This window comes from Melanerpes formicivorus, unplaced genomic scaffold (assembly GCF_026170545.1).
Source record: "Melanerpes formicivorus ecotype bairdi unplaced genomic scaffold, bMelFor1.0.p_v2 SCAF_13, whole genome shotgun sequence".
NCBI lineage: Eukaryota > Metazoa > Chordata > Aves > Piciformes > Picidae > Melanerpes > Melanerpes formicivorus.
In genome coordinates, this window is record NW_027142365.1 from 6,633,081 (window position 1) to 6,651,631 (window position 18,551).

At 47.1% G+C, this 18,551-nt stretch overlaps 1 protein-coding gene across 3 annotated transcripts; it reads right to left on the reverse strand.

The window, feature by feature from the left end:
• Positions 1-822: 822 nt before the first annotated feature.
• Positions 823-15,803, reverse strand: CRYGN (crystallin gamma N). 3 transcript variants are annotated; one of them, XM_068145959.1, is made up of 5 exons: positions 15,610-15,803; positions 9,657-9,905; positions 7,872-8,017; positions 2,326-2,501; positions 823-894 (listed from the first exon to the last, which is right to left on the reverse strand). In XM_068145959.1, the coding sequence occupies exons 1-4, from the start codon at positions 15,727-15,729 to the stop codon at positions 2,372-2,374; spliced, it is 645 nt and encodes a 214-aa protein (XP_068002060.1). In that variant the 5' UTR covers positions 15,730-15,803; the 3' UTR covers positions 823-894; positions 2,326-2,371. The 3 variants fall into 3 exon arrangements, with proteins under 3 accessions (XP_068002060.1, XP_068002058.1, XP_068002061.1); XM_068145957.1 differs by lacking the exon at positions 823-894 and having other exon boundaries at positions 2,299-2,501; XM_068145960.1 differs by lacking the exons at positions 823-894; positions 15,610-15,803 and adding an exon at positions 10,369-11,562 and having other exon boundaries at positions 2,299-2,501.
• Positions 15,804-18,551: the final 2,748 nt, after the last annotated feature.

The window sequence follows — 18,551 nt, forward strand, 5'->3', positions numbered from 1 at the left end:
TAGCTATATGTCGGAGTCAGCCTGTGCATCCGTGTGTACGTGCCCAGTCCCACATAGCCCTCTAAGGGCTGGTTTGCACAGAGGAGGGTTGAACCACTCAGCACTGGAAGTCATACAGCAGAAAATCTGCAATATCCCAGGTCTGACCCCAACACCAGTGGGACAGTCACGTCCCTTGGCTGTGTGACCAAGTGGTAAAAATCCCAGGTGTGTGGATTTCTGAGCTTACGCTGATGTTCTCAGGGGAATGTGGGTGGATGCTGTTCTTGAGTTTCTTTTCCTTTGTCCTCCAACTGTTTAGAGCATCTGGGATTCCAGTTAGTGTATATTTTAAAGCCTTTGTTTCTTCATCCTTCATGCTGCACCATGACATTGAACATGCTTCAAATGAATGAAAATCCTCCTTTAAAGCTAGTGACAATGCAATGCCTGTCCTTCTCTGGGACCACATTTGGGGGTTTAACAGATCAATAGCCAGAAGGTCACAACAGAGAGCAATGCTTATGGCTGAATATTAACTTTTAATAGAGTGCATCGAGCTCAGGAGCTGATTAGAGCCTTCATGAAGTAAGAGCAATGCTAATCCTGGAAGGACTCCTAAAATCTTTCGTAAGCTGCATTTAATGAAAATAAAATGAGGTACGCAAGAGTCGATGCATGAATTGTACGTTTGTGCATCCCACTCAATGAATGAATCATTTCCCTGCCTTCTTCAACACAGAAATACCTTGCTGCTATCCATTAAAGATGCTTAAATAGTTTTACGTCTCCAGTGGACTACGTGTCACCACAAGCCACCCAGAATGGGGACATTGAAGGCTAGAGCTGTTCTGGTGTCACTGCAGCATTTCTCCAATGACTTGGGTAGAGGATGGCATCCAGACCATAAGCTGTCTACAAGAGAACAGAGTTGCTCATATCACTGCTAAAGCAGACATCACCCAGACTACTGTTAAATTCACAAAGTAGATCTTTCTGGATTTCCATACCTCCCATAATGCATATATAGTAAACATGCCTCTTTGGCAAACTCATTCCATGCATTTCTACCAGCAGTACCAAAGGCACATCATGGGAACAGCATGTGTCCCTCTCACACAGGCACAGGCCCAGCTGTTACAAATTGCCTCAGTGCAAGCGGCCCCCCAACCCAACACAGAGCAGGTACCCCTGCTGCTCCTGATTGCTCTGAGAAGAGCAGATTCCCATTGCAGACCCACAGTCCTGAAGGCACAGGTCTTAGTGCTCCAGTGTGCTGGGGACCTGTCAGCCTCTCTCACATCTCTTCAAAGGGCTGAGGATAGTGGTTATATCAGCAGCTTCCCACTGGATTAACACAGAGCTTTGCAGCTCTCCGGCACCATGCCCGTGCCTGTCAGGATCCATCAGACAGCCAAGCCTTAATAGCCAGTAGAATAACGGAGTGAGAAGAATAAAACTCCCCTTTCTGAAGTAGCCAGAAACACTCAGCTAGCACTGAACACAGCTGATGATTTTACAGCAAGGCAGCTCCCTGACTTTTGGGCGCTGAATGCAGGGGGACGAGTCCAGGCTGCAGTAGATGGTCCATAGCTAAACAGACAGAGCTGTTCCCATCCTGGCTGCCAAACACCAAATGGGATTCAGGAGCACTAAAACAACTGGGACAGACTGGAAGCAGCAAGGGTCTGAAGGACGGGGAGAAGGTTGTGCAGGAGGTGACGGTGCTGTGGTAGTTTTCTGTGCTGCCACCCCCTCAAAATGTCATTGTCAGCTGAAGGGCTTATGAATCAGGGAGCAAAGAGAATATTGCTCAAGTTTTGTGCCTTCAGGCAATTAAAAAAAAATAAAAATAAAGTATTTCTTGATGTGTGCTGGTCCAAGTAACTCAGGACAAATGATTCCTACCCATCAGGACTAGCACATGACACTTAGAGACCCTGCAAATTGGTCAGATCCTGACATGATCCTCATGTGTGTCCTCACGTGGCACAAGAAGACCCTCTGATGGCTGTGTGCCTGTGTTCACAGCAATGTGACCTCCTCCAGGCATCAGGAGTCACCTGATCCAGAGTGAACACGCGTCAGACCACAACCACACCAGGGAGTACATTCCTGTGCCTGCTTATCACCACCAGTTTCGGTCCATCACCTTTCTGTCCTCCTGAAAAATCACTGCAGAATGAAAAAGCAAATTCACAGCATGTAAGTCAAGCTTAGAAAGGTTGCACATCCACTTCCTCTTGAGCTCCAGATGGAAAATGATGGAAAAAGAATACTTAAGAGCCAAAAGCTGATGTTTAACAATTTATTCCAGCAGTCACTGAGGGGGGAGGAGGATGATACCTGCACTCAGCAGGCCATTGCTAGCAGGATGTCAGCTCAGCTAGAGCTAGTTGACAATTCTCCTGATGGACTGGACACTCGCACTGCGCGCCTGCCACGCATTGAAGCTGCTGAAGTCCCCTCGCTCCACCACATACATGCGGCCTCGGTAGTTGGGCTCCTCGTACAGCACCCACCTGAACAGAAAAGGAGGGTTACTCGGGTCCCAACAACATGGTCACGAGACATGGCCTCATGCCCAGAGAGTGGCTGCCACAGCCCCAGTCCCATCCTGCCCACAGAAGTGCCTCCAGTGGAGTTAATGGCTTGGCATTTCCCCCCACTTCCAACATAGCCTGGTAATTATCCACAGCCAGACTGAATCTTGCCCTTAGAAGTTGTTCTGGGTTGCAGCAGCAACAAAGCCCAGGCTCAGGGGCTCCCTGCTTCACATTGCTGCAGAAATTGATCTAAGCTTCACCAAGTACAACAAAACAAATTTAATAGCATTTGATAGTGTTAAAGAAGGACATGAGCCTGCTCAGCCCCTGTGTAAATCCATTTTGGCCTGCAAGAAGAATGGGCAACTCTTGAAGCATGTTTTACCTCTTTGAGTGGACTCACTAGCTATAATGGGAACCATATTTAATAATTTTTCTCTTTGCTAGTAATTCTCAATTGCCTCTCTTTGATGCTTTCCAGAAGAGAGCAGGACTTGGCTCAGTTATGTTCACTTTATCTCTACATCCAAAGTTAACTCCAACATTCCCTTGAAATACAGTCAAACAGATGAAACACTCAAAAGCCTTGGTGGCCTGGGCATGCTTGAGTTTGCCACCTAGCTTGGTTACATCTTTCTCTACTGGCATATCTCTTGGCATGTCTTTCTCCATTTGAAGGTCTTCAAGTCAGAAGCAATTCTTCAGGTCAAGAGGGACATATTTTGACACTCTTCTCTCCCTTTGTTTCTTTATTAAACATCGTGCCATGATCCTAATGTGGCCACAAGTGCCACCTCTTCCCTCTGTTTATGTCCCGTGCTCTACAACCAAGTTTTGTCATTGCCCTGCTAGTTTGACAGTCAGGTTTCCACCCCATCACTGCTGAACTGCTCATGTCTGCCTTGTTCTTCTCTTCCCAGCATTTTTAAGGACTTTGTCAGGATCTCTGCTGCTTGTGCCATCTATTGGCTCAGCAATGACAGCAGAGCACAAATGCAATCCTTCAAGTCATTTGGTCGCTGTGCTCTGTCTCTTCCTAGGAATTCAGCTGTGACATCAGGTTTGCCATCTAATGTATGTGAGATTTTCAGGGAGAAACTCCTTTTAAGTGCTGGATGGGTCAAAGAATGTTGGGCCTCCAGGGTCAAGCAACAGCTGGTGAACTCAAATCAGTCTGACCCAGAGCAAAATACTGGAGGCCTAGGAATGCTAATTGTAAAACCAGCCACCCAGTGGCTTCATTTTTTGAAAAGCAAAAGGTTAGGGTATTTCATCAAACCACCTTAGAGATCCCTTGACACATAGATTTGTGTTTCTGAGAGGACACCAGGTGGGTCTGTGGTGGGCCCTTTCTCCCATCTGCCTGTGCACTGACACGACTGACACGTTGAGCACATGCCTGCCTGGTGCCCTTCTCCACCCTGCTGCCCACGCTTGCACAGCCCAACTTTGCAGCATGGCTGCAACGTGCTCAGCAAGAGGCTTTTGGATCTGGAGCATTTGTTACAAACAAACAAGTTCATTCTTTGGCACTTTTTGCAGCCAGTTTATCTCTGAACAAGATTTACAAAGTCATCCTCAGACATTTCTTTTCAAACTCACTTTGCAGTGTGTGGGGAAGGCTGCCTGCTGCTCATGTGAGTGGAATGGCAGATAGCCCTGAAGCCGTGTCCCCCCCTCCCAGCACAGAGCCTGATGTGCACCATTGGAGAGCATGCTCAGCTCTTCAGCTTAATTAAGAACTACATAAAATTACTTTCCTGCTCCAGATACACCCTGGTCATGTTCATAGGGCACATGTCTGTCTTTTTACCCCATCCCTTCTCTCTTTTTGAATGATCACAGGCATCTTTTTCCATCAGCTCACCGTTCCTCTCTCAAGCACTCCTAAAGAGCTCCCAGTCTTATTCTCTGAGCTTTCTAACCTTTCCCTCCTGGTGAAAAAAGCTAAAGCTATTTAAAATGCTGCATAATAGTAGGACAAGGATGTTCACAGGGCATTGCTGGCCCACTGGAACAGGGTGGATGTTCTATGTTCTGGGTCTGGTCTGCCATAGATTATCTTTCAAGAACTGGTGGTCTCTGGGGAATAGCACAGGAGGTACATGAGCCTCTCACTGTCACTGCCTTTCCTGCTGACAGGTCTGCACAGTCACATGGAGGGAATGGGACAAGCCTTGGGGCACACAGAAGCAAACTGTGATCTGGTGTGGTGATAAGAACCCACCAGTTTGTCTCTCTGCTTGGGGGAAGGCTGCAAAAAAGAGGAATAAAAGGAATAGCAGGAAGCTGGAAGTGAAGTGTATTGGCAGTGCAAGGTGATGAGTGAAGGCTTGTATGGCTTACTTAGTTGTTCCTTTATTGCCTAAAATTTACATTCTCTGGGACTGTCAGTGAGAGAGGAAATCAAGTCTGTCAGGAGCCCAGAAAACAAAAAAATAGATGATCCTGTCCTCAAGCCCAGCATGGGGGAGCTGATCCAGACACATAGCACACAGCCCTCAAACGTCTCGGTGCTGTGTTTCATTAGCACATAAACCCAGAGGACGTGGGAATAAAACTCGCATGGAACCGACACAAGCCCTGTAGGCCAAAACTGACTGCTGGAGCTGTAAAAACGAGCAGGGGAGTGCTGCAGCTCCAGCCTAAACCAAGCGGGGTGCCTGCAGAAGGGCTCAAGGTCACTTATTCTCCATGAAGCACTTGAGCAATGCCATGAGCAGGTATAGCCTCTGCTGAGAGATGTGCAATGTTTATTGAGCAGCAACAGCTGGGTACCTGTTCTGGGTGATATTTTACAGCCTGGCTGCAGAGCACCTACCAAACGCTCCTAAGTGCTTCAGCAGAATAAATGGTTGGTCTTGTTCCTTCAAGTTATGTCACCATAACGTAGAAAAACACTTTGGGGAGTTATGCTCTCCAGGACTGTAAAACAAATTCAGCTTTTTAAAGTAGTTGGTTCTAAGCAATCCTCTGTGGAGTGGCTGAGGCACAAAGGAGGACAAGAAGTGCATGTCATCATCTAAACCCAGATGATACCATATGTGATACCAGAGCTGGCTCTGCCCGTGGGATGGGCGAAGCCGCTCGCCATGCAAACCTCAACAGCTTCCGAGGAGGTGGCAGCATCTCAAAACTGCTCTGAAATAGCAAGCTCATTTCCAGCATGGCTTTAACAGCTTTACCACCATTCCTTTCTGGATGGTAGCAGTTGCCAACCCCAAAAGGATAATGGGGAAGGTGCTGGACACCCTAAGACTCAACAAGAAACCACGCTGAAAATTAAGGGGAAAAGTTGCAGAGTGAGACTTCAACACCACTAGCAGAGGCAGGGAACTCACAGATCCTGTTTTACGTCTGCTTTCAGCATGCAGAGGGTGAAACAGACCCACTTACAGGCTGGAGATGTGCCGGAGACAGCCTGTTGCTGAAACTCCCTTCATCTCCAGCTACCCCATCTCCTCTGCTCCCTGTATGGCCAGGGATGGGTCTTGGGAGGGCTTTTCCAGGCTGAGTCCAGCACCAGCTACACCTGCAGCAACTCTGGGTCACCTGGGCTTATATGGCCTATCCAAAGGATCCCTTTCTCCAAACAGGTCTCACCTCTCTACCGTGGTATGTCCTTCCTCCCCCACTACCCCTACAGTCCAGGGCCAGCAGGGTCTCTCTGCACTGTCCTGCCTTTTAATGTTTTTCACAGACCCTTCCACATGCTTCCATCAACCATCTTCCTGGAGTCTAAATGTAATGCTACAAAACTCAGCAAACTTCCTCACCACACTCCTCTCAGTATTTTTTCCCCTATTGTTTTATTGCTACTCAAAGCCTTTGAGAAGTTGTGTCATGTTAACATAAACAGTCTAGGCTCCTATGTGAGGGAAAGCAAGCTTTATGCCCCTCATATATTCTGCAGGGGAGAGGGAAAATCAATCTGAAACATTTAAGTGCTTGAAAGTTTCCGGGCAGCTTCCCAATTTCTCAAGCTCCAGGCTCTGCTACAGGGACACATGTGGTAAATAATTGGCCCTAAAGCTCTTGCCAGAGTACTTGCAGGCGCTCTCTTGGCTTTGTAGTTTTGGTACTCAAATGCCTTTTGATTCAAATGCACAGCATTAACGGAGTCCCCAGAACACTCCAGCCATTTCTTCCCATTGGGAGCTGGTAGCTCTGCTCCTTAGTTCTAATGAGCCACCTCTGCCTCACCATAGGCCTCTCTGTTGGAAGAGGAGAGGTCTTGATTGAATCAGAAAGGGTCCTGCAGCGCACTTTCTCTCAGGATGCCACAACAATCTTTCTCCCGTTCTAGGGAAAAATTCCCATTGGACAGAAAGAGTCCATGATCCCAGGTTGGGTGCAGGTGAGATGCACAATATCCAGTCTAGGACAAGCAAAGGAACAGCCCAGCTCCTCCTCTGCAGGAGCTCCCTTCTGCCCCATGCCTTGCTGCAGCCACCTTCTGCCTGGCTCTAGGAGGATCTTGTGTCATTTCCTCACTCCCAACACACTGACAGTGAAAACAGACTTGGCAGAGAGAGGAAAAGGGAGATTGTTAGACAGCAACCTGTCTCACAACAAGAGGTAAAAAACAAACCTAGAAAGGGCCAACACTGCTGAGAAAATACAAATTGCCACCCAAGAGCAAGAAAAAGGCAAAGCTGCCATGCTGCCAGAGCCCCTGCAGGGGCAGGAGCATGGGGCTGAAACACATCTGCAAAGTGGGTTCACAAGGCACTGAGGGTGACCAAAAACCCTCATCAGGGTGGCTGTGCATCATCACTGCAATTGTCCCTGTCTTTCAAAGGTAGAAATTAATTCTGAAGTACATTCCACTGCCTTGTTTTTGCTGTCCAAGGAGGAGGTTTCTGGAGTTGCCAGCCCTGGTGAAGCTACTTGCAAAGCAAAACCCCTGATCTGCCTCCCCCGAAGCCACCCATACGTGCTCCCCAAAAGGTTCTGCATGGACTGTAAAGAGGTATTTGCAAACATACACAGAAATGTTTAAAAAAATAAGAAGAAAAATTAAATAAAATAATGGATTTAGGCTTCCTGCTTCATATACCCTAAAAAGGTATTTCAGAGCTCTTGTAGCCTGTGTTTAGTTGCCACTCTCCAGAAGTCATGCCCCTCTGAAGCAGCTCTCAACAGGCAGGCACCAAAATGAATTGTTTTGCTATAGACTTCACTCACATTTTTAGGGCTTTCTTCAAGTTTCCCCCAGCATCAGCAGGCTTCTGCATAATGGGGAGAATCTCTGCAGTTCCTGTGCTCCCCTGCAGTGCTGACACAAAGGGCACAGGGCAGGGAGCAGCCCAGCAGCTGCGTGCTGGGGCACCTGTGGGTACTTACGCGCCGTCGCCGTACACTTTGAGGGCATTGATGCAGGTCTTGTCCCAGCCTTGTCCCTGCAGGAAGGAGCAATCTTCTGTCAGCTCCAGGCTGGGACCGCTAAAATGGCTCCCCTCAAATATTTCAATCCTGTAATTCTCACCATGCTGGGGACAAAGGGATTTGAGTCAAGAAAAAAAGAAGAAAGGGGAAAAAATGAATTAGAAAAGCAATCAGTTCTTTCCCAGGCTTTTGTAAGACAAAGGGGAAGACAGAAGGATGCTCTGGAAGGGAAATGTGAAAAGTAGGCCCAACACATCCATGTGCACAAACTCATGCCACCTCCCAGCACACCACAACAACCAGGAAGGCAGACAGAAGGTCCTCATCTATGCACCCAGCTGCACCCTCCCACAGCTGCCATCCACATGCAGAGATGCTGCTTGTGGGATGCCTTGTGCTCGGGCATGTAGCCCTTCACCCACCCGCAGATCCTCCCCCTGACCCACAAACCCACCCTCCCTCCTGTCCCTGACAAGAGATGTTATGCCTTTAAGGAAAACAAAACAGGGAAAAGAGGAGCAAACTTTCCTAGCATCATGATTGTTGTGTGAGCCCTTGTGGGTGATACGAAATACATTCCTCTAGGGAGATTTCTGCAGCCTGTAGCATAGGTATTTGGAACAGAGAGCAAGCTGCTGAAAGGGTGCTTTTTAAGCCAAATTCAAAGAATACCTACATACATTTTCCAAATAAACAATGTCAGCACACAAGCAGGCTGGGCTGCAAGACCAAAGCCCACAGCAGCAGCCGTGCGGATACTGTGCCTGAGCCAACATTCCTCTGGGAATCTGTACTGCAGAAATGCCTCCAAGCACTTGCTGGCATCTCACAGGGAAAATCATGGGCCAGGGAAGGACAAGCACATTCCTGTGCTGACTGGGCTCCAGGGCCCAGGGCAGAGCATCCCTCCACCTACGGACTGTGGAGGTGCTTTAGGAGGGATGTTACGGACCTGAAACAAACTCACGGCCGTGCCAAAAATCAGCTTTGGGGCCAATAAGTAACCCCATCAGATCCAAGTGGATTCATCATTGCCCTGGGGGTTATGAGCAACAGAAGAGTTGAATGGAAAGACCTAACCCAGATTCATTTTTCTTTGCTACATTTTAATCTTCCCAGTTGAACTTTCCTCTGGGTGCTGCTTTTGAAAGCCTCATAAGGGGAGACTATCTAGTATGGAGAAAATTTGGTTTAGTTTAGGAGTACTGAGAGAGGTTTTGCAAGAGCAGAGAATTCAGCTAAATTCAGCCTAGTTGCTCTATAGGACTGGCCCAGGAAGGCCCTGGGGCTGCCTGCTCTCCTTTCCAAGTGCATGGGGAGACCAGGCTGCTGCAGTTCAAACTTGCCTTGGGCAAGAGACCCCATCGGTATTCCCCCATCAGCATTTCATAGCAACTGGTGTTATAAAGGAAGGCTGGCAGAGCTCTTGCCACCTCATCTGAAAAACCACAGGAAAATCTCCTCTCATGAAAGGGGCTGCTCCTCATGCTGCACAAGGAAGGTGCTGTCCAGCAAGCATGAGAAACTGCAACTCAGCTTTGTGGCTTCTGAAGACCAGTATGAAGGAGGACAAAACCTTCCCTGGGAGGAGGTTTCCTTCTCAATATGATGGATTCTTTCTAAAGAGCACAGATTTTTATTACATGTTTTCATGGTGCTCATAACAAACAAACCCCAACAGCAGTTCCATCCCACTAATGCTCCAGCCAAGAGAGCAAAGCATCCTCATCATCACCCACTCACCATCCCGACAGGCCGGCAGGAGCCCAGATGGTCGCTGCGGCCATTCCAGTGGTAGAACTCTGGGTACTCGCCGTGCTCCAAGACGTACTGCTGCCCTCGGAAGTCAGGGTGATCGAAGCAGACCCAAGCCCCACTCTGGACACAGATGGAGTTGACTCGGTTGAGGAAACCTCGGTCCTGGAAGCTGCTGCAGCTGCCACAGACCTCTAGCTTTCTGCCTGTGAAGCATTTGCCTTCATAAAAAGTGATCTGGAAGGAGGGAAGAGAACAGACCCATCATGAGGAGCAGGGCACAACCTTCATTTTGAGCAGAAGGGAATCTCTTGCAGATGCATAAATTTCAGGATGGTCTGGGTTTGTTTGGGTTTTTACAGCTCCTTTCCAACAACAGGAGCACAGCACAACTGGTATGTTTTCCTCAGGAGGGTATTTGTTTCTCTGAGAAGGCAATGCATCCCACATTTACAACACTTCTCACTGCCTTGTGCTTGCTCATGTGTGTTTCCAGCAGGAACGTTTAAACAGGAAATCTGGCTCCCAAAATGCAGCTCCTTCTGCCCACCTTCCCCATCCCTGCTACTAAATTTGCTCCCAGTATCACCCTTCATGTCACATCCCCCAGGATATTATCCCAAAGCTCATCTTTCAGCCCAGAGGATGCTCTGGCTCCTTGGTCCCAGGCTGCAAGGGAAGCGGTGGGGTCGTTACTTACTTTTCCTGAGTATTGAGACATGTTCTGCTGGCTGCTATCCAAGGCCAAGAGCAGGAGCCAAACCCAAATGGCAATGGACAGCAAGGTTGGACACCGTGCTATATAGCAGCCGGCGGGGGTGGGAGGGACAGGGCTGGTGTGTCAAGGGCTGTTTAACAAAGCAGTGGGAACCAGGGGCTTTGGCATTCCTGCTTCGTAGGCAGAACCGCCGGGGACGGGGCCTGCTGAGTCTGGGCTTTTGATTTCGGACGGACGAGCTGACAAAAGATTTGCTTGGCAGGGCTTTGGTCAATTAGTGGTGCACACTGACTACTCCTTTTTGAAAAACTTTCATTTTTTTCTAATTTATTTCCTACTTTTTTCCTTTTCCCTCTTCCTTTCCTCCTTCCCCCCCATTGTTTCCCTCCCTGTTTTTACCCGCTTACTTTACTTCTTACAGGTAGTAAGTAAATAGGGAAGTGGCAGCATCTCTTTGTATACATAGTTTCTCTGTATTGAATTCACTTCTTTTTCCTGTTTCTTTTCCCCAGCTTCACTCTTATTGCAGTGTGGCAACCAAAAGCAAGTGTCCTTGGAACTCTCCTCAACAATACTACATTGCACTCCTTCCTTCAAAGCAATGGTTTCTCATTCAACCTTCACACCTCTTTAAATAGCATATCAGAAAACCAAAGATCTAATTCTCTCCAGTGAAACTCATGAATGATTTTCACAAGCATTGTTTTTATGAATGTTTTGATCTTTCAGCACTGAAGCACCAAGACACAGACCTAGGATTAGAGGGATTTTTAAGACATACAATTGACCATAAAGCAGTATTTCCCATATAGCTGCACTTCTTGCTTCAGAACCTGGCATCTCAAACACCAGTGCAAGGAAAAGCTGCTTCATACTCTCCCTTTTGTGCTATAATGGCATGAAGAGACTTTAACTGCCTTATGGCCTGGAACTGTGCCTGGGGAAGTTTAGATTGGGTATTAGGAAAAATTTATTTCCTGAAAGACTTGTCAGGCATTGAAACAGGCTGCCCAGGGAGATGGTAGAATCACCATCCCTGGAGGTATTCAAGAAAGGTGTGGACATGGCATTTCAGGATGTGGTTTAATTGCCCTGGCTAGACTCAATGATCTTAGAAGTCTTTTCCAACCAAAACGATTCTGTGATTCTCAGAACAAATAGCAAGGGAAAGCCCAAGCCCATAAACACCATCAGTTTATATTACAAAGGCAGGGTAGGAAGAGGTGAAGGTAAACGCATGGAGTGGCCCATGGGCCAGCACAGAGACGTACCAGGCCACCATAGCACGGGAAGAGTCATCCTTAATCCTATTTAATAGCTCTAGAAGAGACTTCACACCCAGATACTATTCATCAAATCTTCCTCTGTCACCTGTGTGAACCCTATAACCTCCCCACCACCACCAGTGCTCTGCTCCCTGGACCATCAGGCACATGCTTTGAATCTGAAACCTAAAAACTCATTTCTTGGCAGTCCCATCAGCATGTGTGCCAGCAGCCTTGCTCGGCATCCCCACTCTGCTGCCTTGGTTCACCACTCTGTTTCAAGATGAAAGACCAGTTCTGAAGAAAGGATGCCATTATTAAGGCTTAAATGTACTCCACCCTTTCAGTTAAGATGTAAAGGTTAATTAGTGCGTGTGCACACACACATAGGCTGAGCTGGAAGACATCACATTGACCAGGACGAGGAAGGAGGGAAGTTGCACACTGCATTTGGAAGAGAAATGCATCCTTCATCTGACACAGGTGAACCTGCCCAGACACCACAGAAATGCTCTTCCCATTTACATATTCTGAGGAGAGGCAGGAAGTAATGAAGAAAAACCTCATCTAATAAAAACATCCTACCCAAACCCTCACTGAAATGCTGATGTTACCTCCTAGGTCCTAAATCAGTCACCAGAAGGTGCAAGAACAGTAACAGGACATGGGAAGTCCCACTTGGAAGAAAGCAGCCAAAGTGAAGGGTGTTAGCAGTGTCCCCCAAACCAGCCCTTCCCCGTGGCCTTGCACTTAGTGCCCTAGGAGGGAAGGAGACGTGTCCCTCTTCTGAGTCATGGCTGGGAGCACCGGGGTGAGGAGGTCTTACCATCACTGGCATTGGGACCCAACTGCTATTAATTTGGGCTGTAAGAGCTCACATGCTCATTGCATTGCCATGAGCTGGTTGGTGTCTGGAGAGGAAGACCCACAATACCTATGACAAACCATCCCTAAAGTCTCCAGTAAAGTAATATTACCACAGGAAGAGGTTTTTATGGAACCACAAAAGCCTGGTTTCCGTTGGCTCTGGTCTCACGATGGGATTTTCCTGTTTCTCCAAAGGTGAGAGCTTTAATTAAATGTGCAGGAACATGATGTGTTTAAAGCCTGCTGTCCAACAGGTTCAAAGCTATTTCAGGAGAGATGGAAAGAGGGTGTGACCACTTTCTTCTCATTTCCTTGAGAAACCTCATTAAAGACATGAAATGACAAAGGATCCATCTTTAGCAAAAAGGGAACACAGTGGGGGGAAAAAGAATGCTGAAGAATGGCAAATCACAATTCCTGGACAAATTCCCCCAATTCCTTGCCAAGGATGGAAAGACTACCCATGGAAGTGAGAAAAGAGCCGCCTGAGGAGCCTGTTAGCCACTAGCAGTCCTTCAGGAATGTGATGCTGGGGCAGACCTTGCCTCCTGCTCATGCCCAGGTGCAGGATCACAGTGCCCCACGCCAACAGGATCATGGGCAGCCCTCCTGGGCTGTGGCTGTTTAAAGGAAACAGCACTGGAAACAGGAACTTGCCAGTCTGAGCACTGGCCTGAACAGAAAAACCCCAAAAGCCTGAGATTGTTTTTTCTTTTTTTGTGCATCTTGGTTTCAAGGGAGTGAGAAATTTGGCTTGATGTCCACAGAGATGGCTCCAGGCTGTGCTGTTCCTATTGCCATAGGACTAAGGAGTGAGATGGTCAAAACCAGTTACATCCCCAACAAAATGAGGGTGGGACAGACTGGATGACATAAGACACTGCTGGTACCAACATCAGTCACAGATAGACCCAGACATGTTAGAAATCAGAAATCAACCATCCAGCACAACCTACCTTCTGGCCACCACTCCCCTCTCCTTCCTACATCCCACCTATGCACAGGATCTGGGCACAGCTCTTGTCCTCTTACAAAAGTGATTTCCACTACATGCCAAAGGGCTGTGAAGAAGGTTGTATTGATATAAATAAACCTAGGCCAGATGGGCTTCAAAATGCAGCCATAAGATGCCACCACCTCTTTCCATGGGGTGTTACACAGGATTTAAGGTGATTTTTCCATGCAGCTCAGCAGACACAGGCCATTGCCACGTGTCCAGCCCAGCAACACACCTCACAATAATCTGCAGTTAGGTGGTGCGGGTGGAAGGATGCTGCCAAACAACTCAGTTATGGCAGGAAGATGCCAAACTCACTTCTCTGACACAGATGTTCCAAGAGAGCAGGGTGTGACTCTTGGAGGTGAATCTGTGGGAGTGACCTCACTAATACTAACAGGAATATTTCTTAGTAGATGCAGAACAGGATTAACATTCTCCTTGGAGGTACCTACTACAGCCAGTAAAATCCCACACAGCTAATAATTAAGTGAGCAACAGCCAAGGAGTTGCACTGCATCCTCTGAAAGGCCCACACTTTAGCTTCTGGAGTAGCTTTCAGTATTTGTAAAGCAAAGTTAAGATCCAGCACGGGAAACATCCTTATTTCAGGGCCTTCAAAACATCATCCTGCTTTAAAACACTCAGATTTCCTCACATACCACAGCATGAGATACTTCTAGCTCATTAGGTATGGAACAACCATGGGTCCAGCTGCTTCCCATGGAAAATTATTTGACTCACTGCTGAAAAGGATGAACACATCTTGTGGGCCACCTTCAGAGCAGCAACAGACCCTAGATTGAGAAACAATCTTTTATGACTCAATGGAGAGTTTCTATATTAAACCCACACTGCTCGGTTCAGACCTAGCCCACCTCGCACCAGTTGCCAAAGCAGTAATTTCTGCTGGTGATTAACCCATTCCCAATGCCTGGGTACACCATGTGCTGCCTCCCAGAGCTGCTGAGGAGGCTGGCTGCATGAACTGCAGAGCACCTTTCCAAACTATTCAATCACACAAAGGGTTTTCCAACCCGTGTTCGCTAGCAGAACGTATCAGCTGCTGCTCAAAACAGGTACCAGCTACCAGAAAATGGTTTGGGCTTCAACATGCTGTGTTCATCATCAGTGTAGCAAGACATAAGAGTATGCAAGCAGTATAGCCACCAAGGGTGGCCATCCCATGCCCTGACCCACCATCCACCCTGTGCCATGCACCACCATGTGTCACCCCACCCATAGACTCTTCCTCATGCCTGAGCAACTCCTGTCACAGAGTGGCGGTTTAGATCTGGCAAGGTTTCCGCTAGGAAAAATAGCTCCTCTTTTTGGAGCAGAGTCCTGCTGGTTCAGTTTAGCCAAATATTTATTAGCAGCATTAAAATCTGCAAAGATTTGTTTTCAGGAATATTCTGTCTAGGGATCAGTATTAGTGCAGATCCTCACATATCTCAGTAAGCATCTGACTGAGATGGGACTTGGATTTCATTTTGGAAAAGACCAGAAAGCCTGGGGGTTAGGTGAAATCCCTTCAGTTTTCATCATATTTCAAAAAGCAAAGGTTACAGCAGAGAAATAGGACACCTAAGAAAAAGCTGGATGCTAGGGACATTCATCACCCAGATTTAGTTTAGCCATGTTTCCACCATGCCCATAATGAGTCGAAGGCATCTGTGCAAAAGTTCTCACTCCCTCTCTCCAGCTGTCAAAAGGGAGTAATTTGGGCATTATAGGATGAGGTGGTGAAGATTAGTCAGTGTTAGCAAAATGCTCTGAAGATGAGCACTCCTGATTACATGAGGACTAATTAGAACTTGTTGATCTCTCCTTCTCAACAGGCTACAGCTAATTAGCAGGGTAAGCCCAGCAAGCCCTGGTACATCATCACTGCCAGCACTGCACTCACACCGTGCTGCACAGCAACCTGTGACAACTGCTTAAAGCAGCAGCACAGTTAGCAACAAAGGTGCAAGACTGCACACTTCTGTTAAAGGTGAAAATAAAACCATGCACCATGACATAGGCTACCCTTCTCATTTCGGGCTGCTGCTCATCTTGCACCTGAAGCTGCTGCAAGACTCATATGCTCACCTGTGCCAGAAACAAAGGTGACTGCAGAAGTTGTCCTTGATCACTTCCAGGATGCAAGTTTGGATACAGAGACTTCTGTTCAAAGAAACTAGAAAATGGAAAGCCTGATGATTTCACCATTGTCTCCAATGCTGCAAGAACTTCCTTAGCCAAGTCCAATTTCAGCCTGTATTTCTCTGTCCTGGTCCAGATATCACAATACAGCTACTGCAGACACAAGGGAGCAATAAAACTCCCTTTTCAGCTTTGTTCTTCTCCAGCATGCATTCACCAGCCCTCTATGGAAGCTGGGAAGAGGCATTAGGCTGAAGACTCCACAGACCCAAAGAAGACTGCCTCCAAGCCTTCCCATTGTGAATCCTGCAGAAACAAACTTGCTACACATAGAAACAAGGAAAAGAAGAATCATGTATCCACCTTTATGCCTGTGCTACATCCTCCACTTGCCGAGTTGCACCAGCCCCATGACTTACTTTCCTTGTCCTTAGCATTTCTATGTACGGGGAGAGGGTCAGCTCAGTCCCTGGGGCTCAGGGTACTGAGAGTTGCTCTTTGTGACTTTGCAGCAAAGCAAGGAGCTGGGCAGCACAATCAAGGCTGGAGCCATTTCCAGATCATCACATTTTAAATCTACTCAAGTCAGTGAGAATTTAACATGACTTATGGTGGTTAAATGTTGCTCATTTCCTCAGCAGGAAAAGAATCTTGGCACTTTCACCTTTGCCAATGGACTGTCCCTTATGAATAAGGTTGAGCCCTATTAAGAGTATACATTAATTTCTAGCTTGAGACAGAAAACTTATTTCCTTTAAGACTTACCTTTTAATCTGTGTACCATTTATCACAATCCTCCAGAAGCCTCCAAAGGATCAGGCTACATGAATTCACCAATTCCAAGCAAGCAGCAATTTGCTACATAAGGGTTTCTCGCCTCAGTGCATTAAGGCAGGGCTTCCAAGACTGCCCACCACCCCATTTGAGGGCTCTTATGTTGAAGAGCCCAACACATACCAGCTCCTAAGCTGATGTAAGGAAGCATGAGGTTTGCCCAGCCTCTATTAAGCTCTAGCTGATGGAAGGTACCATCCTGAAAAGCCAGCCAATATCTCTGTACAGCAAAGGACAGGTGGTTCACTGATCAGGCTGGAGTGCACATTTCCTTAAAATGTGAGACTATGGCACATGGCTGTGCTCAGATCTTACTGGCTGGGAAAGGCTTGGACAAGTGGAGTAATGCACACCTGTTACTGGGTGAGCCAGCAACAGGACGAAGGATACAACCTATGTTGATGAACTCAATTCTTCAGCTGTTACAGAAAACACAAGAGCAGCACATGCTTCTTAGTACTCATTGAAAAATCATTCAGAGAGCCTGCACTTGCCTTTAAGCTCTCCTGATCCCACACAGTTCCTCAACCATCCCCTTCAAAGCCTGGCACACCTCAAGCACCAATGCAGCAGCTATTTCAGCCTTTAGATTGATCACTAGTACACATGGTCACTACTTTACATACACACAAAAAAGGCAAACATGGTCATTGACATTTCTTCGATTCTAGAACTCCCATGTGATGCTGACCACATGACATTGTATCCATAATGCAGTGCTCCATCTCCGGTCATGCAACAAGTCATCCATCACCTCATGATTAGGCAATTAAGGATACTGTCAAACAGATGCATATTGTTCCTGTGTTCCACAGACCATTTTCTGAATCCTCAGTAACTTCATTATCAGCCACACCACCCTTGTTCCTGTGTTTCGGCTTCTTGTGAAGGAAATCCACTGCACACCCGCAGATCAGCCTGCTTCTGAAATCAAAGTGCTCATTCTGTTCTCCCTGAACGAGCACTCTGATGTGGTTGAACTTCAGCAAACTATCATGTCTGACAATCACTTAGCTAAAGAGCCTGCATTTGGCACAGGATATGAAAACTCAAGTAACAGAAATACATTTCAAACTTTGAGAAATACACTAAATGAAGAAAAAAGCAAAAGGCGACTTAAAACTGATCAATGTAGAGTCTGCTACTTCCCTTGGGAGATCATCTCAGTGTCTTAACTATTCTCATGGTGAAAAGTTTTCTTGTGGAATCTCCCCAGAAGTAACTTGTACCCATTGCCCCTTGTATTGTCCATGTGACTCCTTACAAAAGGGTGTCTCCACTGTCCTGATCTGCCACCCTTTATGTACTGGTACATGGTAATAAGGTCTCCCCTAAGCCTTCAAGGCTGAAAAAAAAACCAATTCTCTCAGCCCTTCCATACAGATTGTTGAACCTCTAGTGCAAAAACAAAGCAAAAACTTTCAACTGGTTTAGGAGAAGCTGCTGAGAGCTGCAGCAGGACTCAGAGGTGCCAGGAGGCCCTCACCAGCACTATCCAGCTGCAGAAGTACAGAAATGCAGGATAAACAACCCACATCCATTTGTTCAAGCCATGCAATTTATTTTAAATGTCATTTTTATTTTCTTAGCAAGCCTATGCTTCTGACCTGGTTAAATCCACTCCATCCTGACAATGCTCCTGGGTACAAGTCCGTGTGGCCAGTCTGTCACGCAGGCACATGCTGGCCCCTTACTGGAGACAGGATCTGCACACCCTTTACTCCATGACTCTTTAACTGTTAGAGAGGAAAAATACAGCACAGGTTGTCTAACTGAAAAGCCAAGCCTTGCCTTCCCTTCCAAATCAAAGGTGTCACTTGTGTCTCCTCCCCAGGAAAGGGCACAAAACACAGATGAGCTACTCAGCCAAGCCAGAGTCCCAGCAGCACACAGGGTTGGGATCACTCCCAAACAACTCGCCACGCAGCAAGTGATCCACTGGCTCCAAGGACCTCACATTTTCTCTAAGGTCAGCAGGTGAACATTTCTCACAAAAAAAAGTTGATACAGGTTAATCAACAACTACAACAAAATAAATTTATGAACAGAAAATC

What these genes read in the sequence shown, in the direction of transcription:
- CRYGN (XM_068145959.1), bottom strand. Translation starts at nt 15,729, where the DNA reads ATGGTGAAATCATCAGGCTTTCCATTTTCTAGTTTCTTTGAACAGAAG. An exon ending in CACCTTTGTTTCTGGCACAG is followed by an intron (nt 9,906 to 15,609) that starts GTGAGCATATGA and finishes CCCTCCTTCCAG; the next exon opens with ATCACTTTTTATGAAGGCAA. An exon ending in CCTGCCGGCCTGTCGGGATG is followed by an intron (nt 8,018 to 9,656) that starts GTGAGTGGGTGA and finishes CTTTGTCCCCAG; the next exon opens with CATGGTGAGAATTACAGGAT.